Source organism: Sorghum bicolor, chromosome 10 (genome assembly GCF_000003195.3).
Source record: "Sorghum bicolor cultivar BTx623 chromosome 10, Sorghum_bicolor_NCBIv3, whole genome shotgun sequence".
Lineage (NCBI taxonomy): Eukaryota > Viridiplantae > Streptophyta > Magnoliopsida > Poales > Poaceae > Sorghum > Sorghum bicolor.
Window position 1 is genome coordinate 53,568,498 of NC_012879.2, and position 23,436 is coordinate 53,591,933.

The 23,436-nt window shown below is 43.2% G+C and overlaps 1 protein-coding gene and 1 long non-coding RNA gene across 7 annotated transcripts in view; one reads left to right on the forward strand and one right to left on the reverse strand.

Moving 5' to 3' along the window:
• The window catches only part of LOC110431313, a 36,664-nt gene extending 25,347 nt beyond the window's left edge, over nucleotides 1–11,317 (forward strand). The window contains exons 3-9 of one of the 5 annotated variants that reach the window (XR_002448791.1): nucleotides 6,944–7,461; nucleotides 7,625–7,687; nucleotides 8,539–8,567; nucleotides 8,662–8,765; nucleotides 9,116–9,169; nucleotides 9,613–9,650; nucleotides 11,070–11,317. This is a non-coding gene — a long non-coding RNA (uncharacterized LOC110431313). The other 4 variants (XR_002448793.1, XR_002448792.1, XR_002448794.1 and 1 more) reach the window with 4 other exon arrangements.
• Nucleotides 15,348–19,881, reverse strand: LOC8083460 (ribose-phosphate pyrophosphokinase 2, chloroplastic). 2 transcript variants are annotated; one of them, XM_021450239.1, is made up of 8 exons: nucleotides 19,557–19,881; nucleotides 19,260–19,454; nucleotides 18,531–18,779; nucleotides 17,662–17,805; nucleotides 17,392–17,556; nucleotides 16,953–17,022; nucleotides 16,771–16,833; nucleotides 15,348–15,893 (listed from the first exon to the last, which is right to left on the reverse strand). In XM_021450239.1, the coding sequence occupies exons 1-8, from the start codon at nucleotides 19,668–19,670 to the stop codon at nucleotides 15,841–15,843; spliced, it is 1,053 nt and encodes a 350-aa protein (XP_021305914.1). In that variant the 5' UTR covers nucleotides 19,671–19,881; the 3' UTR covers nucleotides 15,348–15,840. The 2 variants fall into 2 exon arrangements, with proteins under 2 accessions (XP_021305914.1, XP_002438684.1); XM_002438639.2 differs by having other exon boundaries at nucleotides 16,752–16,833; nucleotides 19,557–19,879.

Genomic DNA, 23,436 nt, shown 5'->3' on the forward strand with positions numbered 1-23,436 from the left:
TTGTGAATGGCAGGCGGGCAAGATCGGTGAGGTGGTTGGTGGAGAGGGCCGATCCAAAGCGCTGCTGGCAAAGCAAGCGGAACGCCGGCCATGCAGGGCGACCATGGTCGCGCTCCAAGATGAAGTACCATTGTTGGGCATCGCCTGTCATATGAAAGGAGGCGAGCCAGACCTTGTCCGCTTCCCTCCTTAGCTGGCCACGAAAGAAAGACTCGCAGCGATTCAGCCACCCGAGAGGATCCTCCTTGCCATCGTAGAGGGGAAAGGACAGCTTGTGGAATTTGGGCACACCATGGCGCTCACTGTCGCCCTCAATCTGCTGGGATCCCTGAGGTTGCAGCGAAGCTTCATGCACCGTCGTTGATGACGAATAGATCGGACCATGCAGGATGGACGACAGTGTTGGCACGGGGGACAGCGAGTGGGGGAAGGGGATCTGATGGATCGGCAAGCCCGGCAATGCTGGTGTGCCAACAGAGACGATTGACGTTGCTGCTGCGGAGTTGGAGAGGCCCTGGGACGTTGTAGGCAGCAGTGGAGCCGAGAGCGCTGGTGAAGACAGGATCTCGGAGACCGTCGGCGGCTGCGCAGGGATACCGCCATAGCTCGGCATCCTGTATGGTAGTAGCAGTGGGGACGAATACGGTAGGGCCGGTGGCATCGGCTGACTCGTGCCACCCTCTACGGCTGTCAACCGCATGCAGACTTCAACCATCTGTCGCTGCATGCCTTGGAATAGGAGATTCATCTGTTGTTGCCCCACAGCTAGCGACGCCAAAGCCTCAAAGAGGGAAGGCTGTGCAGACGGCTCGGGGGTGGACGTCGGTGCCGATGGGGGAACGAAGAGCGCTGGGGCACCCAGCGATGAAACTAGCGGCGTTGGAGAGCCGCTGGTGGCCACAGCGTCGGCGGCGGAGGTCCCGGATGCCATGAACACCGATACCAGATTGTTAGCGCTAGCTCTTCTGAGATTATACCGTTGATGGACTGGTGGTCTAGGCTTGAAAGCACGACGACTTGCTGGCGGCGCCGTGCTCGGCGCCTAGGGTTTTAGCTGCAAGACAATGGATGTCGAGGGGTAGGAGACAAGGGGCTGGGCACCCAAGGGAGATACAAGTATCTCAATCCCAGGCTGATCCTTCTCATTAATCAGAGTCCAATACTTATGCAAGCAATCCTAACAAACCTGCTACTTTTACCAAATGATAATAATAACTAAATATAAATAGATCCTAACATATAGGACTCCATAACTAGCTGAACTCCTAAACCGACCAGGCCTAGGCCTGTATCCAGGCGCCCAACATAAGGCCTGATCAGCCAACCCGGTCAGCCACGACTCCTACGCTGATATGTCTTGCCGACCATAAAATTTACATAGGCAGTTTATGAGTCGGGCCGGATGTTTTCTTTGCACTGGCGCGATAACGGAAACCACCGGTACAAATTATACTCAACCGTCGCCGTTGAGCTTTTTGTACTAGTGGGCAAGGCTCTAGCCTAAAAAAACAGTCCAATCCCACAACAGGTACAAGTTGTATCCATGCTTTTGGTAACTCGTGGATGTAATAGGAAGTATCCACCTGAATTGGCTGGTCGCGCATAACAAATGTTGGACAGCAGATAGACTTGCAAAGAAGGGACTCCCACACCCTGAACATTGTCCCTTATGCAGCCAGGAGGACGAGACAATTGACCATTTGCTTGTTTTTTGTGTCTTCTCACGTCAAGCTTGGTTTATTGTACTGCAACGCTTTGGTCTTCAACATTTGGCTCCGCAACCTGATGAGCAGTCCTTTGAAGATTGGTGGGAGGTGGCCTCCACTAGGGCGGCTGACTATATGAATCAAGGCCTAAACTCTCTTGTCATCTTAGTGGCTTGGGCGATTTGGAATCACAGGAATCGTTGTGTGTTTGAAGGAAGGCAACCAGATTTGATTAGGCTTATCGCCTCCATTAGAGAAGATCTAAACTCTTGGGGCTATGCTGGGGCTCGAGGGATTTCACATCTCCTTGCCTTGCAACCGAGTTGATGGCTTTGTGTAGTTCGGGTCTAGGCGTGTGTTTATTTTTTCAGTAGGTATATTAGTGGGTTTTGTTGGTTGTGTGGGTTCGGGCCCCCTGCCCAACCCACCCCCCCAGCTCTCCTGCGTGTTCGAGAAAAAAAAAAGTATCCACCTGAATCTGCACAGACATTTGTTGCTATTGGCTTCTTTGCTCTTCTCATGGTTTGAGGTCGCATCTTTAATCGATCCAAGAAGATTTTTTTAGCAACTTGTTTTCCCATATAAAAGATTGATCCTTTTAGTGCTTGGTTCATGCTTATCTTCAGCAGCCCCTGCTATGATTGGTAGCATCAATTTGTATGCCAACATAGAAACTGACCTTAAGCCAAAAGATTTTCTAGATGCAGTAGATTTCTAGTGAAAACAGAGAAGTTCCATGCTAAGTGCAGCAGGTTTTCTGAATTTACCTCTTATCTTATATAGGAGCAAGAATGAAAATGGAACCCAATGTTTTCATCAAGATCAGAAGCAAAGGCAGATTGGAAAAGTAGCAATAATAAAATTAACAAAATTAATAAGAGAGCTGAGTAGTTGACAGCCCATAGAACCTCATTGGCATGTAGTACCTACATAGTAATTTTTTTTGTTGATGCCCCTGGACATCTTATATGATTTGGACATATCATAACTAAGGCAATCATAACCAAAACTGTGTTCAGTGTATCATGGATTGTATGTAAGAACCAACTATCCTTTTTAATCTATCAAACTATATTATTATATGGCATGCCAAAGGATGCTAGATCAGTTGGTCTAGGCACTCCGGTGGCACCTCCTAGGTCCTGAGTTCGAATTCCAGTGGGAGCAAATTTCAAGCTGGATTAAAAAAATCTCCTTGCCCGTTCTCATGCCAAAGCACCGGGGGGCTTGGCCCAATTCTCACTTGGGTGACGGAAGGGTCACCGTGTATGGATGGGGGGTGTGGGTTCCAGGGTTTTCTTGCCGGTTAGGCGGCAGTCTTAACCACCCCGGTTGAGTTTTTATATTATTATATGGCACTTAACATGGACGTATCTCTAAACAACCTTACCAAAACAAAGTATCAGTTCTGAAAGCAAGACAGTCATGTGCGATCTCATAAATATGTGATCATGTAGTTTCTTTATGCATAGAAAATTATACATACATCAGTCTAATTCAAGTGGACGCAGCTGCAAGCAATGTAATATTATCTACTATATGCAAACTATAAAGTGTTTAACCTCAAAGCCCAGTTACGTCTGAGCCCTGGTGACTATGTTCAAGAACCCTTGGTTCAGGAAAGCAGCAATCTACTTCTTGGTTTTGGACGCTAGTTAACAAATGGCATTCTCTCTCTGCATGTCTGCAGACTGAATCAAGTATCAGAAAAAGCAACGAATAGATCCTTGAGCACCACCGATAAATTAGCGTTACCTGGAACTCGGTGGCGAGAGTGGTCAATGACTCGGTGACATACTTGTTGCCGAAACAATTGATCGGAGTAAATGGATTAGGATTCGAAGTACTTCCTTAAAAAAAGAGGGAACAGCCAAAGTTTCATTTAGTAAACCAAAAGATACATGTCAGATGCCAGAACAGTACCATCAACATTGCCAGCAATTATCTCTGTCTTTCTTAGGTTAACTAACATTACACTATCTTGAAAAGTATCAACTGTCTGCAACATGATAAAATAGAAAGCAAGTGTATAAGACATCAAGAAAAGGAATATAACAAAATGTGATGCATCTATGCATTATAGGTAACAATGTAAAACTTCCTGAGTAGGGTCGTTGCTTTGTGACATGCAGTCAAATGCAACGGTCATAACCAGTTGAAACTACAACAGCATTGTACTCATTAAACTTCACTGAATTGACCTACCAAGAGCTGAATAAAGATGGCTGAGTAGCATAACAAATCTCAAAAAATACAAATCTATCACATAGAGACTATCAATTTTTTAGCATCACCAACAGGCTTTGGAAAAAGTGTGCAATGCCAAGTGCTAAATGCAAGTGAAACTATCAGATAAAAACACGAGAGTAGAAACACCAGAAGTATCGTTTAGAGCATTGCATTGGATGCAGATGGTATTACAACAATGGGAATGGTCCGTGGTGCTCTTTAGGCAGTGTTCACCAATGTTCAGAGCAACGAACAAGAATTGTACGATAGAAATACTATCACCCACACAATGAGCACGTAACTACTTGATTAGAATTGTGTAAACCGCTCAGCTCTAAGAACAATCACATTATGTCATAGACATCAGAAAATAGGGATGAAAACTCCATAAACAATGGGGAGAAAAAGAAAACATCAATTAATTTACCTCGCTGTTGTGACCACGGAACTTGTAGATGACATGGCCCGAGGCGACGTCCCAATAGAGGATCTGTCTGTCGGCTCATTTGTGTTATCCCTGTCCAAAAACGAACCATGAAACGAATGAACATCAAGAAGCACTTGGTGAATTTCCTGTTGCCGTGTCTCCAGATCAGACGTGATGCAACAAAGGGAGACAACGAGATGGAGAAGGGGGTGCGTGCGTGCGGCAGCGACCATAGGAACAAAATGAGGGAAGGGGATAGATCTACAGCGAGGGAGCCATGTCGGTGGTGCAGTGGTGATCCACTCACAATGTCGCCGATGGAAGAGAGATGAGAGCGATCAGGAGAAGGGAGGTCACCACGGGGAAAGGAGAGGCGTCCCCATCCCATGCGCGGACAATGTTTTTTTTTGGTGGACAAAATACTGAGGACAGGGGTGGACCCACAGGGTATGCTAGGTGGGCCACGGCATACCCTGTGGGGCAGCTATGTACTACTTACTATTGGATTATGCATATAACAAAAAATTTTGAAATTAAAGATCAATACAATATGTCTTGGTAGCCCAATGGTAAGTTGTTTACTCTTTAACCAAGAGATCGTTGGTCCAATTCTCCATATCTGCTTTTTTTGTTTTTATTTTCTATATTTTTATGTTCCCCTTAAAAACTAACTTTTTATATGTTCCCTTCAAAAACTAACTGTAGATCATTTTTTATTTAGTTTTTGTGATCTGTTTTTATCCTTTTTCCCCAATTTTTGTTTTATTTTTCTACTTTTATGTTCCCTTTAAAACTAACTTTTTATGTCCCTTCAAAAACTAACTGTAGATAATACATATTTTTTTAGTTTTTGTGTTGTATTTTTATCCTTTATTTTCCTATTGTTTTCATCCCATTTTATTGTGTCCTGTGAGATACTTGGAATGAAAATCTATAGCTATGCATAGCATGAAAATTAGTAGTTATGCATGGCATGGAAATTGGTAGCTATATATAGTGTCCTGTCAGCTTTACAAATTATGCACTCCTAATGTTGCGCATCAGGAATATTAGCGAGATCGGTGGTTAGAGATTGGTTCATAGTTCGTCCAACATTAGTATTATCATGTGAGTTTTTTTAATAAAATTTAATTGATAGGGTTTTTACTGAATGAAATGGTTTTACCAAATTGTATAAAATATTTTGTGTGTGGCATACCCTGTGTTAAAATCCTAGATCTGCCACTGACTGGGGAAGAAGAGGATCGAACCGTGGTTGTGACCATGGGGTGCTGTCATGGAGGAGGCGGAGTGAGCGTGGGTGAGGGCGGAAGCGAGGGGTGGGGTGCTAAGTTTGAAGCCTTGCATCAAACTTTCATCAACAACCATCGGATTGGGTTTGGGTGGTTTTGTAACCCTTGATTTTAACGGAGATAAATTTCCGTGTGTATTTTTCTAGGTGCACAATGGTTAGAGACTCTCAGCGGGGGACGTTTTCTTTTTGGTGGACCTAGGATAGTTTTAAATGGTCCATTATAGTAGAGACTACGTATTTACCTGAATGATTCCCTATGCATCTGGTGGGATATTTTCCTTGTCCAAAATAGTTGGGGTGTCTTGCTCCATACCACAACAATTAGTACCTGTATAATTTTGTTATCAATTGCACGGTGGAAGTTTGCCCAATGGGTTAAAATATACTTGAGTTAATGGTGTAATAAGAAGTCTGAATCAAAGAGATTGGTACATACCTATAGTTGAAGAATCTGGCACTATTTCACTGAGAGCACGAGAAGTAGTAGCATTTTGAGATGTAGCTTTCTTCCGTGCTCGGTAATCATGTTGATACTCATGTTGCTTTCTCCTAATTTCTTCTCTTTGTTCGTCGGTCATTTGAGCTCGAAGATTGTGTTGTTGTATATTTCTTTCCTCCCTCCTCCGTGAGCCTTTATCTAAAGTGGATGTTTTAACATATATTATATTACAAGAATATAAACAGGAATAGGAAATTGAAAATACACTTTAACAACCTGGTATATCTACTATAATACTAAAAATTAACAAAGGTTCTGCAAATTGAGAAATTAACAAAAACACTGCAAACTGAAAAACTGAGACAATACCGGGCAGATCTTACTAAGGCCAAAATTATGAGCATATACATTAAATAATATAAAAATTAATATATAAAAATTAATATGGTTGCAGATCTTTCTTCTATATCCATATGAGCAAAGCATTAAATAATATATAAAAATTAATAATTCTGAAGACCAAATATAGAGTTCTACCAAGGATATTGGTGACGTCGCTTAGCGCCTCGCGTGTATCTTCTGGTGTAGACATTGCAACCTCCCAAAGCGTGTTGTCGTAGGCGAGGACGCCGCCGTCGCGGATCAGCCGCAACAGCCGCTCGTGATATCCTGATGTTTGCCGCAACAGCCTCGAATCAGCCGTCAACAGCCGCAGATCAGCCGTAGTTTTCTTGAAATTTTTGTATCATCATCCACTTGACTGAAGAATATTTTCCTAAAATATTTTCCTGAAATATTTTGGATCAGCCCGTTTTCCTTGTTGGCTTCCTGATGTTTGCCGCACGCAGATTCCAGACGTCCTGCCGCGGATCAATGTTTGCCACACGCAGATTCCAGACGTCCTGCCGCGGATCAAAGGGCACTGGCCTGCTTGCGCTCGCAAGATTGAAGAGGAGAGGACGCTAGCCTGCTGCCGCGTGCAGGAGTCCGAGGAGAGGGCGGCGGCCTGCCACCGCGCGCAGGACTCCAGAGGAGAGGGCGCCGGGCTGCTACGCCGTGCAGTTTTCGGCGTGAGGGGGAAGGAGCGTGGGAGAGCGAGAGTTGATGCAGGCTTCAAACTTTTCTCTAAAACCATTGAATTTAGTCATGGTTGATTTTGAGACGTTGATTATGTTGAAGATAAAATTCTGTGTGTGTTTTCCTAGGTACACAATGTTCCTACCTCCTCTCACTCCCTCCCTCCCCCCTCCTACGCCCTGCATCACACGGATCTGCTATGAGAGCTGTAGGAACAGGAGCGTCCAAGGGTGGCGGCTGCAGGCTCCCCATGAGGACCTTCGGACCACCTAGGGTTCTTACACATGAGGTCACAGCTCTTCCTTCAATCCTTCCCCTGTTCATCCAGGCTGTTGTAGGGTAGAATGGTATATGTGTCTAATTTGTCTTATATCAATAATCATAACCATGTATCACTAATCGACTTGGATTGCTCATGGTTATGTTGATTCAATTTGAAATTGATTTTACAGGATAACAAAAAGGGCGAGATCGAGAAGGATGACGCTTTCTAGAATCAAGACGCCCTCAAGGATGTAGGTTGCAGTCCCCATTCTTTTTTTCTCTTTGCGGAACTGGTTTGGTGTTGCTACTACCAGAGGCTTAGATTTCTTCTAATCTACAAGTATGTTTCGTGTTTCTATAGATCTGCAGTCACTTGGTGCAATGTTGTATGACTATTCATTGTAGTTTTGTGTGCAATTGATTAATCTGTGGCGATCCCTTGTTAGGAATTAGATGCCATAGATGGTTATTATGAGAGCTTTGGTAAATTATAGGAACAAATAGCCCCTTTCAAAACATATCCCAAATTTATATATGTAAGGACTTAGAAACCACAAAAATATATAGTTTGGGTGCACTTTGTAGTTTTTGCTTAACAAAGATTTTTTTATGCAGCATATAGAAAACTAAGAAAATAAGTATTTCTTCATATTACATGCTTGTTACTTGTAAACTCGTGATAGGATGGTCGAGTACGAATTGACCTTAATCACTTTGCAACTTGACGATTTCAGGGAATGTGTTTTTCACATTGTTTATTGAATGGGAAATGAACACTTCTTAAACATTTTCTTAGCAATTATGAACTCAAAACAAAACAATGGATCTCTTGGCAATGCTTAGCTGTGTCATATGACTTTACAGTCCAGTTTTTCTCTGGCAGTTTAGAATTTAAATAAACTAACAAGAGATAGAATGAAATATCCTTTTTATATTAAAAAGGTAAAATGGTGTTGTTCTCTTTCAACTTTTGATTTCACCTTTTGTAATGAGATACTATATGCTTATTTAGCCTAGAGAAAGGGATTTGTTTTCATTTGTTCTTGTATCGCAATCTCTCGTTTTGTGCATCAACTGTCTCTGATTTCTTTGTTTGATCCAGGGAGCAGACACAATCAGGCTCTGTTGCAGGTATCTCCTGAATTTACTATCTGCAGTTTGGAATGGACTTACCCAATAGAATATGATGATGATCATAACTGTACTCTGATCATGTGATCTGTAGTTAGCATTGTGAGACCATGTCTGAGATTGAGAGGCGACGTCTAGATTCTGTGAGGCCATGAAGGCTGTGCCCTGTGCAACCTCGTGCAGTATTATGATAGGATGGTAAGTAGGATTATATGTTGATGGTTTCCTTGGTTGTTTCTTTTATATTGGAAAATATATTGATGGGTTGTTGATCCTTGTGGATGCTAGATTCTTGAATCTTCTATGCAAATTGATTTTCCATGTTACGTTAAAAAGTAAATAATTGATTTTTCATGTCAATTTCAGAAATTTCAGAACCTTGAAGCCTTTTCTTTTCATGCCTGTGATATTCAAATGAAGAACTAATTTAATTTTTTGACACATAGTCAAATGGCCAAATGGTTCTTATTCGTTAATTTAATAGCTCCAATTTTGAAGCATCTTATTTTGTTTCCTTTCTTCCAACCAAATTATGTACCTAATTTCAGGTGGGCTCCTTGCTTTTGGGACCCATTTCAGGATACTTTGGTTAACAATGCTTGGTGAGCTTTCTGCAAATTCAGGGCCAATTTTTTTTACCTTGATTGCCCTCTACAACTTCACTGCCAACGCCATCTATCGCCATTGGCCATCCAACTACAACTGCCCCTGGTCACTGCAGCATCATTGTACCCTTCTCGAACATCATCGTCCCTATTGCACGGTCTAGCAAATTTACCTTCCTACCAATTAGTTGGATTGATCAAATGTACTGCATAGGTGGAAAGGAAGTTGGATTGTAAAACTAACGCTTTGCTTTGTAATATTTTGAAGCCTTTGTTGCTTGGTTTGATGGTGTATAGGTGTACTGATGCATAGGTAGAAAGAGAGTTGTTTGATATAAGGTTTCACTGCTCTATTTGCCATATGATGTGCACAAGTTTTGTCATTTGCATCTCCTGAGCATCTTATGACCCTACTAATGTAGGTCATGTTTTTCTTTCAGGTGCATCAGTTTTCTGACTTTCTATGCATAAGAAAATGGTATGAATCTAGATCATAGCTTGATTACTTATGTTATCTATATTCAGGCTTTGTCCTTTTCTACAGTTCCTGTGTCCTTTTCTGAGTTAAATTAGTTGTCTATTTTTTATCGCGAAATTGCAAAACAAAAAACTACCCATACATCACTTTGGGGTTTGAGACCCCTATAAATCTTGGGATTTTTGGATAAGATGTGAAGCCAGGCGCCACTGGTCATGGTTGGTCGAGGCCTGGTGGGTGGTGTGGTGCGGTGTCAGCGGAGTTAGCATGTGAGGGGTGGTGGGAGTGGATCTGGCAGTGGAGCGCTGCTGATGACGAGCTACTAAATTGGGCAAAGAAAGGATCAAGGAGAGTAGGCTCAGAACAGTATTATTTTGTTTGAAAATCTTCTTATAGAGCAGAATTTCCCTACGGCTCTGAGAAGTACTGAATTAGAAGTAGTGTATACTGGTGTTGTTTTTCTTTAAAGTGAGCAAATGCGACTTTAGGCATTCATATCATTTTAATATAATAACATTCTTTTTCTTGAGTTTTTGTTATAAAGACGGATGCTATGAAATGGTACAATATATTTTATCCTTCTGTAATCTTAAGCTCATGGGTGGATAATAGCTAATCTGTGCTGCCACTTTCAGTTAAGCTGGAGATTCATTTACCTGAAAATAAGTGATTACTGATTATAGTAGATGTTAAAAAAGTCGTAATATCAACTTGTGCTTCATATAAAGCATGTGCAACTAGAGGATCCATATGTCATTACAAAGTGCCTTTTAGAGCCAAAACATGCAATCACTTCCTATTGCTAGGATTCTTTATTTCTGACTTCTTCTGGTTATTGCAGATTGGTGGCAGTAACTTCTTGAGAAAAGCACCTGCTCCTAAAATGTTAACCTCTCTATGTGATGGGTTGTTTTTGGTTATCATTTCATATAATGAATGGCCTTAGAATGACAATGCCCCCTCATTAGGAAGTGAATACAGTTAAGGAAGTCAACATATTATTTAAGTTGTTAGGGATATTGGTGCTTGAAAAATGGTGACAGTGTGTGTTATGCTGATTGCTACATATAGGCCTTGTATAATTGATAATTCTATCATTTGAAATTTTGAAGTGTACCATAAGGTAAATGATAATTCTAGTGAAATCATTTTAGTTGCGGGTTGGATTTTGATATGAATGTAAAAATGGTGCTGGTGCTTACTAACCAACTCTTGTCGTAAATACAGAACTTTTTTTGTCATCCAACCATTATATGAATTAAGCATCCAACTCCTGCGATAGATACACATTTTTATATCTATCTAAGTTCTTATTATCTATTATATGAATTCTCTCAAATGTGTATTATTATTTCTCAAAATTTTCACTATAATTCCTCCTTTACGAATAAAACTTTTTATGGACATGTGTGCCGCAAGCCGGAGATCAACAAGGGCACGACCGAGGTGGCATGGCACGGGCTACAATTGTATAGGGTGTCCGTCATCATTTTAATCTTTCAAGACTTCTACCAGTTTTATCAAAAAGTATTTTAGAGGTCAAACAATGTATATTTTTCATCATATATTTTGTTGTGTTGTAATTGGTGGAGTTGTAATCTAATTATTGAAAATAGAAAGAATTGGAATGAAAGAGTTGGCTACGAAGTTTTATGTAGCGAGGCAAGGTGGGTTTTTTTTGTCTTTGATGAAATTTAAGTTTTATGAACTTTGCTTTTTTAGATTAAATGTTAATTTAACATTGATATTTATTTTTATATTATTATTATCTTATCATGTGATCTGTGTATTTTTAGTATAAAAGTTTTGTTATCCCGTAGCAACGTACGGGCATGCTACCTAGTTAAAAAAATAGACAGCACGTCACCTCTTCTTCAACCTCTCGCAGGCCGGTCGGCCGCGCGCACACTACGACCTGTGAGGGAGCTCAGCACCGGCCACGCCCTTGCCGCGATGGAGCTCAGCACCAACAGCCGCGCGGCCGCGCGCGATGGAGCTCGGCAGCACCGACGAGCGCGATGGATCGAGCTCATCAGCACCATCCACGCAGCTGGCACTATAATACCACCAATTCGATCGCCGCGCACACCATGGCCGGCAATCGGCCCTACGGCCGGGCACACCCTGCCCCAAAAAGCCCGCGCCGCGCGTGTACGTAGCACAGACGCGTGTTAACACGCCCACCGAACGACGGTTTTCCTGCATCGAATTAGTTCAGACGAGCGTTTGTTATAGGTGTCTATGATCTTGGTTTACAGACGTCTGTTCTCCACGCGTCCGTAAGCAGCATAGTGAATATAAAGCGTTTTGGCATAGTGATCATCAAGTGTCTCAGTTCTGCCGTCGGGGAGAGCACATCATCAAGTTTCTCAGTTCTGATCTCAATGTCCATAACTATGTGTACGTCTTTTTAGTTGATTGGTGATTAAAAAAACATAGACATCTAAATTTCGAGGACTTGAACTTTGTACGGGCATAATCCGTTACCTCTCAACCGACTGAGCTAGGCTTACTTCAAACGGAGTAACAAAGTCGCTCAAGAAAACTAGTAACAAATTCGACACAGCTAATCATTCTGTGTTATTGCCATCTTGTGGAGTTGACATGAATGAACACATAAATCCCTTGCCCGCAATACAAAGCTTTCATACTAGGGGATGTTTGGTTAGAGTTGGTAAAGTTTAACATGTACTATAGCATTTTCGTCTTATTTATTTAAAAATTATTGTCTAATCATAGGCTAATTAAGCTTAAAAAATTCGTCTTGCAAATTACTCTCTAACTGTGTTTTTAGTTTCGTAAATAGTCTATATTTAGTACCCCATGCATGTGCCCAAACATTCGATGTAACGGGTGGTAAAGTTTAACGGATGAAACCAAACACCCCCTAAGATTCCCCATCACGCGGCAGATCAGGAGCCCACCACCCTATACTCGGTGATGTCATGATACAAAATTAGTAACCATGTAAAATGTATGTAAGGTCCCCCCTTCGGCAATACTCCCTGAACAATTTCTACCAGGAAAAAAATCCACATTATCTCCCTCAATTTTTTTTGAAAATCCATTTTCCTTCCTGAACTCTAAAACCTGTCAAAACACCTCTGTCAACTTTTAAAACCGTTGATCTTATCTCCCTAGCCCTATTATAAGCAGTTTTGAAGGTAGTTTTGTTTTTTTCTTTTTTGTTTATTTTGGCTGAATCTTTGAAAAATCATTGCAAATCACAAAAATCACAAAATAAAAAATCTAATTTTGTTAGACTACGCAGGAGTAGAATTACATAGTGAACATATAATATGGTATGCTTTAGTATAAAATTGGATTTCCCATTTTATGATTTTTCTATGATCTAATATGATTTTTCAAAGATTCAACCAAAATAATAGAAACAAAACAAAACCACCATCACTGTAGCAGAACCATCATTCACTGTAGTAAAACAGACTTTGAAACCGCTTTAGGAAGGTAAAAAGCATGGTTTGAAAAATTGAGGAAAATATTTTGTCCGGTTTCGACAAAAGGCAGGCTTTCGTGAAAGTTGGAACAGGAAAAGTAGATTTTACCCTTCTATTTGACAAAGAACTAGTTGCAAGATGATTTGCAAATTCTAACACGCGACCTCAGCATGAGTGGGCCGGCCCAATAGTCCCACAACCCACCTAACACTTCTCCCTGCCACCAGCGTCGAGGATTGCCCCAGTTCCATTCTAGTGAACGTTCATTAGAAACTAATCCAGCGAACGATCCGATCAGCGCCTTCCACGTCCCACTGATGTCATCTAAAAAATACAAATCATTTATTTTAAATTGCTATAACTTCCAAACGGTTTATCCAATTTTCATTCCCTCTGCACCATTGTATTCTTCGCGACGAGACGAACAAAACTAGATCCCACTTATATATATTTCAAAGATTTTTTTTTACGTAGAAAGTTATATGTGTTAAATTATAACATATAACTTTACAACTTATGTACATAAATTGTATTGATTAACTTATATACACAAGTTGCATGGAATAACTTATGTACACAAGTTGACTTTCATGACTTTTTATGTTTGTAAGTTTTGATATAAGTTATAAGTTAATTTGTTCCTTTGTGTGTTAATAATTTTTGTGTTTGCAAGTTTTGTCATAAGCTATAACTTAGTTCATTGCTTTGTTTTTAATAACTTTTATAAATAAATTGTGTTTCATAACTCTTGCACTTTCAAGGTTTCGTATATAAGTTATAACTTATACATTATAAGTTATGTATGTTAAGTTATATATTCTAAGTTATATCTAATTATTTGGTACACATAAGCGATTATATGTAAATGGTGTGTTCTAAGTTATATGTTCTAAATTATATATCCTAAGTTAGTACATATAAGTTATTCGTAGAACAAAATTCTTTGAAATATATCTAAGTGGGGGTGTAGTTTTATTCGTCGCATCATGTAGAATGCACTGGTGCAGACGAAATTAAAAATGGACACACTGTTTTTAAGTTATAGCATTTTTTTAAAAAAAATTGCTTTTATGGTTATGTCAGTGCCGACATCATAGCCAGAGAAAAAAACGAAGCGAGAGAGACAATAGGGATGCACGGAATGAGTATTTCCTAAAAGGGAAAGAGATAGGATTTTTTTTCTTAAAATGGAAAGTTTAGATGGTCGAAAATCGTTCGCTTGATTTAGTTTGAGCAATCATTCGCCGGGTGAGGCGCCCGCCTGATGGCTGACACCCCGGTGGTCAGTGGAGGTGAGCAAGACAGCGACAGGGCGGCACGAGACGCCAGTTGCACAGGCGTCTCACCGGCGGATGCTGTGTGATCAGAGGAGGATGGGGTTGAGGGGAGGGGCAACGACTAAGGGCCTGTTTAGATTGGAAACGAAAATTTTTTGGGTGTCACATCGGATGTGTCGGAAGGATGTCGGGAGGAGTTTTTAGAAACTAATAAAAAAATAAAGTACATAGCTCGTCAGGAAACTGCAAGACAAATTTATTAAGCATAATTAATCTGTCATTAGCATATGTGGGTTACTGTAGCACTTAAGGCTAATCATGGAGTAACTAGGCTTAAAAGATTCGTCTCGCGATTCTCAACTAAACTGTGTAATTAGTTTATTTTTTTATCTATATTTAATGTTCCATGCATGTGTCCAAAGATTCGATGGGATGGATGAAAAATTTTTGGATGGGAAACTAAACAGGGCCTAAGGCGGGACGAAAAACAAAACTCGAAGCTAGTTCGTGGCTGGCTCAGCTCAGCTCGTTAGGATAACGAGTCGAGCCGAGCCAAGATTTTAGCTCGTTAGCTATAACGAGCCAGCTCGCAAGCCTAACGAGCTACAGTATTAGAGAAAAAAATCATCATAATTTATACTAGAACCATATCAAGCTTTTAACAAGCCAAGCCGAGCTATCTTTCTGGCTCGTTAAAATAACAAACCGAGCCGAGCTAACTCGTTATCCTAACGAGCTAAAACAAGCCGAGTCAGCTCATTATCCAGCCTTAGCAACAACTCTACGAATTGTTGGTAGCCTGATCGTTTGAGCTTATCAGCCTAAATCTTATTCAGCAATATTTTTCTCCCACATACCTACATACCTATCTGTACCTAAGTACTTATAAAACTGTAAAATAGCACACTTCACAAGATAATACTTCTCGGTGACTCCGAGGAGTACCTTAAAACGTATGAAACTAAGTCAATCGTCAAAGCTAACGATTCTGCGATTTCCATCTTGTCAGGATGACAGGAACACCCGAACCCCTCGCACGCACCCCACGTTATCAAATTGCTACGACTGAGCCTCCACATAAGAGGCAGGTCAGGAGCTTAACATTACTTAGTAACATGACACAGAATTGATCACCCACGTACACCAGCGTAGCACCGGGAATACCACCTTATTATCACCACGTACCAGATCAGCAATACCACCTTATTATACCCTGCCGCCAAAATTGACTCCCTACAAAAATAGGCAAAACAGCAACAGGCACTGGGTGCCTTCTCTATACCACACGAATGTAAGACGAGATGATGATAGCTGATAGGCGTTTCTGTTATTGGAAGATGCTGCTGACGGAGCCATCACGATGAACATGCCAAATTGTTTCGGCTACAAGGTTCGCCATTGAAAGCACCGTCAGCTGAGGGAAGCATTTGTCTTCTGGCAGCAGGATGGAGTTTGTCACAATAACTTCCTCAAAGACACCTCCAGAAAGCCTTTCAATTGCGGGAGGGCTGAGAAGTCAACCATGTTAATATAAAAGTCTTGTGCAAGAATAAGCATGTTATTAGAATATAAGACAACAATTGTGCAAACCAAATAAAGCCTACTGCTACTTTCTTTCTAAAATAAAGTGCAGGTCACCAAGCATACTGAGCACCAAACAAGCAAATTTATTAGTAGTCAAATTTGGACGACTGACTGCAGACAAGATTTCCTCAGGCACCTTCCTACTACAAAATACCATGAGCTATGTTTAGAGGACTCGTATTCCTGGTTGTGAGTTGTGACGTTGCAAACGAACACCATTTTCAAGTCTGGTCAGAGTAAAGATTAACGAGTGACCCATGGCAAACAATGCAATTTATATTCACCTATATGATTTTTTTCCTTAACAAAAATGGCATCCACCACAAATCAATTTGACACTCAACCGTGCATGAGTTAATTTGTATTATACATGTACAACAGGAAGGGGCCATGAAAAACTAATATAAGGTTACTTATAATTGGAGTTGAGGTAATAGAGCATTCCCTCCATTCTCAGATGAATGCTGATTACGGATGTGTGCGCAAACTTTCGAACTTTGACCACTAATATACATGAAAGTATATTAAAAACATCACATGAAAATGCTAGTAAAAAAGGGGTAGAAAACATACTGCATACTATTCTAGTAATCACATAGTTAAGATTAGCTGCTAATGCTGTGCGCACAAGATTAGCAAAGTTAATATGACCTACACATGTTATCCACTAACTACTGCCGCTGCTGTACTTTTTTGTATGGTTTTATGGATGTACTTGCAGAGAAATATTCAAAAGTGCAGAGTGATGAAGCCACATCATAAAATAAAGCCAACTAGAAAACCTGAAAACAGCATGCGTACAACAAGCATATACAGCTTCTGCTCCCTCCTGCTTTAACAAAGCTGCTGCACTAGTGATTGTCCCTGGATTTGATTAAAATTAAAAATAAAAAATGTTCAAAATATGTGACTATTGGATGGAATAATAAACAGACTAATATGTGGAGGCGTGCAGCCAAAAAACTAAAAATCAGATTGCAAACCTGCTGTGTCAATCATGTCATCAATCAAGATAGCCACTTTTCCTTTCACATCACCAATTAAGTTCATGACCTGAAGGAAAACGGAACTCAGAAGTAGGAAACTCAAAAATATGATATAAGCCTCTGTAGTTTTGCAAGCTATAATTGCATTTTATTGCACAGATCAACACAAGTTGAAACATGGATGACCCAAACAAAACATCGGTGATAAAAATACTTTTTTTTTTTGCAAGCAGGTGATAAAAATACTTGCATACAATTATAGTACTAATGAAATTATACAGCTATAAAGAATATAGTGAATCATTGTAATGAGAAGTTTCAAACTCAAGGAACTTAAAAAGAAAAAAAAAAGAGAGAGAACTCCTATCCCGTTTCTAGAACCTTGATAAAAGGGTGGGGCTGTGAAATAAGGATTGGTTCAATCCAAAGGTCTCACCTCTGACATGTTGTGACCCTGTCTTCTTTTATCAACAATAGCTAAACGGGCGTTCAATAATTTCTTAGCGAATGCACGTGCTCTAACAACACCACCCACATCAGGAGAAACAACCACAAGATCTTCAGATATTGTCTTGCTGGCCAGGTAATCCAGAATCACAGGCTACCAAGGATGACACGAATTAGTAATCAGCTAAAATTTTCAGATGAGGATTTCAATGAGATGCAACATTCAAATCAAACGCTGTAAAGAAAGAACTCTCACTACCTGCCCATATATATGATCCACAGGAATATCAAAGTACCCCAACGCTTGCGTAGAATGGATATCACATACAATGACACGGTCACTACCAGCTTCAGTAAGTAAATTTGCAGCAAGTTTGGCAGTAATGGGCTCACGCCCTTGTGCCTGCGTTACCAAAGATGTTGTGCAGTTAAACAAAAGAAAAGCTAGATGTTCAGATATTAAAGCAAATGGAGCAGTAATTTTTTCTTTAATTTAAGTTGGGCAGTTCAGATCCTCCATAATACTCCCTATGTTCCAAACTATAAGACATTTTGGCTTTTCTAGATAAATAACATAATTTATATCTAAGTGCATAGTAAAAAAAGCTATGTATCTAGAAAAGCCAAAACGTCTTATAATTTGGAATGGAGGGGGTATTTGGAAACCCATAGTGGTAATAGTAGTATATAAAGTAATACAATTAGAGGAATAGAAGTCATTCGTAATAGATGGATTTTATCAAAGTTAAGGCAGCAGCAGGGAAATGATTGATTTTTGGATCAACAATAAAGCTGACGTACAAGACTAATTGCCAACTTTATTGCATGAAAATCAGCATCGGAAGATTTTTCGGATCCATAATAAAGTTGGAGAACCAAACAGGTGGCAAACTATATCACAAATCAGCATTAGCAGTGTACACTGCCCTTACAGCAATCCTTGACAAGGAGCTCAAATGTTGAAGCTTACTTTGATGGTGTTGCTTTTATTTGCATTTTGCCAGCAAACACAATGAAATCAGAAGCAATGTGCTTCGAAATAATCTGATTTTTTTAATATTTTACGTTAAATTCTGAATCTGAAGTTACTAGGTTATAAACTAAATCACTGTATCATTTAGCTAATACCTTTCTGTCTGCTCTAGCATAACCAAAGTATGGAATAACAACGGTAATAGACCGTGCTGAAGCCCGCCGGCAGGCATCAATCATGATGAAGAGCTCCATGAGGTTTTCGTTGACAGGAGAGCATGTGGGCTGGATCAAGAACACATCACATCCTCTCACGCTCTCTTGCAGTTGCACATAAATTTCTCCATCAGCAAAACGCTTGATCAGGATCTTGCCGAGGTCTACACCCAGGTAAGCAGCAATTTCCTAGAAAGTAAAGACATAGAGGGACATTACAATTTTCAGTACTGTGTTTAGAAGCGATGTCGCCACGACCACAGTGTATAAAACATCAAAATCTAGAAACCGTACAAATAAAAAGGTGCAAGCACCTTAAACCTACTATTTTAATAGTACTGGCACAAAAGTCGTATCACAATAATAGTAGTTGAAAGATATAAAATGCATAAAATAAAAAATTGCACGTTTAAAAAATATTCGAATTTCAACTGCAGAGACATCTCTTTCATGTAAAGCACTAAATCCAACTGCAATTATGCGCGTAACTGTATAAGTAAAATTATCATGCACAGTGCCATTGACGACTTAAAACCAGTCAAAGAACTAAGAAATAAAGCACTATAGTACCCAAGTTGCATAAAATGGAAACAACAGTTTTTCTTCTTTCCTGTAATAGCCCACGGAACCAAGCGGCCTAACATGGACGAACAGAGTCAGTGACCCCACCTGAGCGAGCGGGCGGTTGGCCGTGCCGGAGAAGATCTTCATCCTGGAGTCCCGCGGCTCCCTTGGCAGTGCGGCAAGCCTGGCCTCCGGCGCGGGCGCCTTTGGCGTCCACACGGCGGCCCTGGGCTCGGCGGCCCCGCCCATCCGCTTCCCTTCCTGCGCCACCCGCAGCTGCTCGCTACCGAGCACGGATCTCTGCGCACACCAAAAGAAGACCAACCAAAAAAGCTCTAGACCTCACCACTTCGTAGGCATCATCCACCAATCAGAAAGCCCCGCGACGAGACGAAAGCTCACCGGAGAGCGGAAGCGCGAGGCGGCGGCGCGGACAGTCGAGGAGGCGGCGCTGCGACTGCGGCGCGGGGAGAGGAAGGAGGACCCGGTCCCCGACGCGGCCGCGGTGGCCGCCATGGGATGCAGGTGGCGCGCGCGGCTAGGTTTTTGGGAGTGGGAGGGTGCGTGCGCGTGGATGGGAGAGGCGTCCTCCCCGGGTTGCCTCTTCAGGGGTCGAGGGTGGCGGCGGTGGCGGCGGCGGCGGCGGTGCCGTAGTGGTGACCGCGTCGCCGTGCTTTTTATGGATGGTCGGATGGATTCCTTTTCTGCGGTTTTAAATCGAGGTTCGGTGCGTGGGGCATGGTCATGATTTCTTTTCGATGATGTGAAATTCCGCTATTTTTCGGCATTTCGGTTGGGAAATCTTGCAACTTTGCAGTCCCATCCAATCATTTCGTGGCAATTCGTGGAAGCCAATGTAGGGAGCGCTAGATTTGTGCGCTTCTTTGATATAGGGATTTAATTACAAATTTTGTTACAAAATGGCACCATTGTGTATAAGGATGAACAATGCATTATAACAAGTCATCCTCACCGGAGGTTTCATAACTTAATTTTCAACATATTTATATTTTAAAAATAGTGTTATCTACTCCCATAAAATTTTTATTATCTCTCTTTATTAACACAGTATCACATAAATATATTTAATATGCATAAAATTCTAATAAAATTTTGTTAAAACTAGCCTTAGAGCATCTCCAATAGTTATACAATTAGACTTTGCATTCTTGAAATTTGCCAAAAACCTTAAAAATTGCTCTCCAACAGTTTTGCATTTGACTTATGCATTTTGGCAAACTTGCATTTGATGGACCAAACTTGGCATTTTTGCATAAGCACAATGGCTTGACAATTTTGATATCCCGAGAATCTTAGACTCTTTGTCGTGCCCGTACTCTCCACGTCGCGGTAGTTTCCCGCAATACGACACCTCCCCACGTGTGACTCTTTTCTTTCCCCCGCGCGCCGCCTCCTTTCTTCGCGCGGGGACGAAGGAGATCCATCGCCACCTCCTTTTCTTACAGCAACGCGAGTGTCGGCGTCTAGATTCGTGGTCTAGGCACTAACAAGTATAAGTCTGCGTGACCGACCGAGCTTGGATGGTGATGCAAGTGAGACACAGGGGGTTTATACTGGTTCGGGCCAAGAATGCCCTACGTCCAGTGCGATCGAGGGTCCTGTATAACCTTGCACCCAAGGGTGCTTGTAGTAGGGGGTACAAGCAGATTGCGAGAGAGGGGTAAGCCCCAGGTCTCGGCTTGGTGATGGACAGAGTGTGGATTGCTGCTCTATGAAAGAGTGTTGTGCGTGTGAGTGTATGTGTGTGTGTGTTCTGGACCTGTGCCTGTCATCCAGTTGTGAACCCTGGCTCCCCTTTTATAGTCTCAAGGGGAAGACAGGTTTTTACAAGAGTAGATTTCTTCTGTTGAATGGTGAAACCACAGTCCCGACCCTGCTGAGGCTGGTCCATCTCGTCCTTGAGGGATGGTTGACGGCATGGCTGTTCCTGTATAGGGTTACCGAGCCCTGTAGGGGTCGCGGGGGTCGGATCGCCAGCACTGCTGCACATCCCGTCAATAGTGGGAAAAGACCTCAAACAGTGGTGCTGATTTTACCTCTCCCATCCCCCTTTTACTGTGCGACAGTATGCTACAGCGAAAGAGGTATGGATGTACAGTGACAGAGGTAAGGCCACAGTGACCGTGGTGGTTGGAACAGTTATCGCCTTGCACTGCTGCGGTATGGAAGCCGTCGCGTCTGTCATGTCGTGGGTACGGGCGCCGGGCGGTGGAAGTCTTGCTGCCCAGGCGGAGTGGGGTCCGGCGCCCGAGCCTGGATGGGGTCGGGCGAGCCGGAAACTGCGTCCGAGGCCCTGAGGGGTCGGGCGAGTCGGAACTTACGTCCGAGGCCCTGAGGGGTCGGGCGAGTCGGAACTTGCGTGCGAGGCCCTGAGGGGTCGGGCGAGTCGGAACTTACGTCCGAGGCCCTGAGGGGTCGGGCGAGTCGGAACTTGCGTTCGAGGCCCTGAGGGGTCGGGCGAGTCGGAACTTACGTCCGAGGCCCTGATGATTGTGGTTAGTACGTTCCTTTGCGTTTTTTATTGCTCTGATTTGGGTATCCCTTATTATGGTACCCAACAGTAGCCCCCGAGCCTCTGAAGGGGTGAGGTCACCTCTTTAGAGGTTCTCTTCCCACGAACTGTAGTCGACTCGGAGCCTTTTACTTTTTTCCGGGGGTGCGCGCGAGCGCACCCGCCGGGTGTAGCCCCCGAGCCTTTTGGAGGAATGATGTTATTCCTTCAAAGACTTTCACCCCTTGACATCTTTAGTCTAGAGTGTTTCAAGGAAAAGGTTGTGTGTTCTTTACACGTAGTGCCTGTTCCTGTGGTGCGAGGAAGCCCCCGAGCCCTTTCCCCGCAAGGGTCGATCAGGTTCTTTCTCGTCTTGTAATTTCGTCCCTCATTCTTCCTTTCGCTCGGAGGAGGGGTGGGTCGTGTCGTACTACCCTCGGTGGGCGAGTGACGACACTTCCCGGGAGCTGCAGGCGGGTAGATCCGAGTGGATGTCCGAGTCCCGTTCGATAGGGGTCGGCTAGTGGCCTTATGAGCACATCTCAAAAAGTACCCGAGGGCAGTCACGGTGGATGTCGGAACCGTTCGTTAGGTCCCGAGGGCTCGATGCCTCCCTCGATGGGATCCCACTCTCGTGACACCCGCATGGGTCTCGGATATGACTTGCAAAGATGCGCCGACTCCCTGTAGGGTTCGGACCTTGGCCTCTATTGTGCTCATCTCCAGTCATCCCTCACTCAGTTATCCTGAGGCGACTGTTCGAACCTGTGTCGCAGGTCAGTCTCGCAACCTCTGGAACGTAGGTGGCCATGGCCTGGGGATTTTGGGCCTTGAAAGGCTTTCTTTAGACTCGTTCTTTCGCGTCGGGGTCGGGCGAGACGGAATCTGACGCCCGACTGAGACCTCCATGCGACGCTTGGTCAGCGGGGGGTCGGGCGCCGCGTCCCTTGGAAGGAACCGCCCTGACATAACTTTTCAGGGCGCTCCTTTTGAGGCGCGGCGCGTGGGGACTCAAAACGGCTGTGCCGTCTCGCCTCGGTTTGGACGGGACGTTTCGCCTGCGAATTTAATGCGCGCGTGCGGTGGGCGCGGGAATCGGAGGGAGTTGGCGCTTCGAGTTTTTCACCTGAGTGGGCGACAGTTGCTCTCTCCCCGCTTAGCCTTCTTCGTAGGGGCGTGGTCGTGGCTCGCCCCTCCTATAAAAGCGGCTGCTGAGGGCTCGATTTCTCTCCTCTCGCTCCTGCGCCATCAAGCCTTTGCCTTCTGCCCCTTCTCCTGCTACCGTCTCTTCCACCTTCATCGCGCAGACTCTCCTCTTCCTCGCGGAGCCATGGCTGGTGTCGAGGCGTGGCCACCCAGCAATGTGACCAAGTCCGCGCTGGAGGCACGCGTGAAGGCCGAGATTCTCCGTCCCCTTAAGGATGTCGGGTTCCCGGAGTGGATTGTTCCCTCGGCGAACGACAGGGAGCCAAACCCGCCACCGGGCTACGTGGTTTGCCTCCTGTCGTTCTTAGACCGGGGGTTCGGGGTTCCGGCGGGCCGCCTGATCAGGGCCATCCTCCACTACTACGAGGTGGAGCTGCACAACCTGAATCCCAACTCGGTGATGCAGGCTTCCGTCTTCACCACGGTTTGCGAGGGGTTCCTGGGGGTTCCGGTCAACTGGAATCTCTGGCTTCACCTCTTCAAGGCGGAGATGTCGGCCCGCTATGTGGGGAAGGAGAATTTCCCCCTGCGGGCCGGTGGCTGCACACTGCAGCTTCGTCAGCA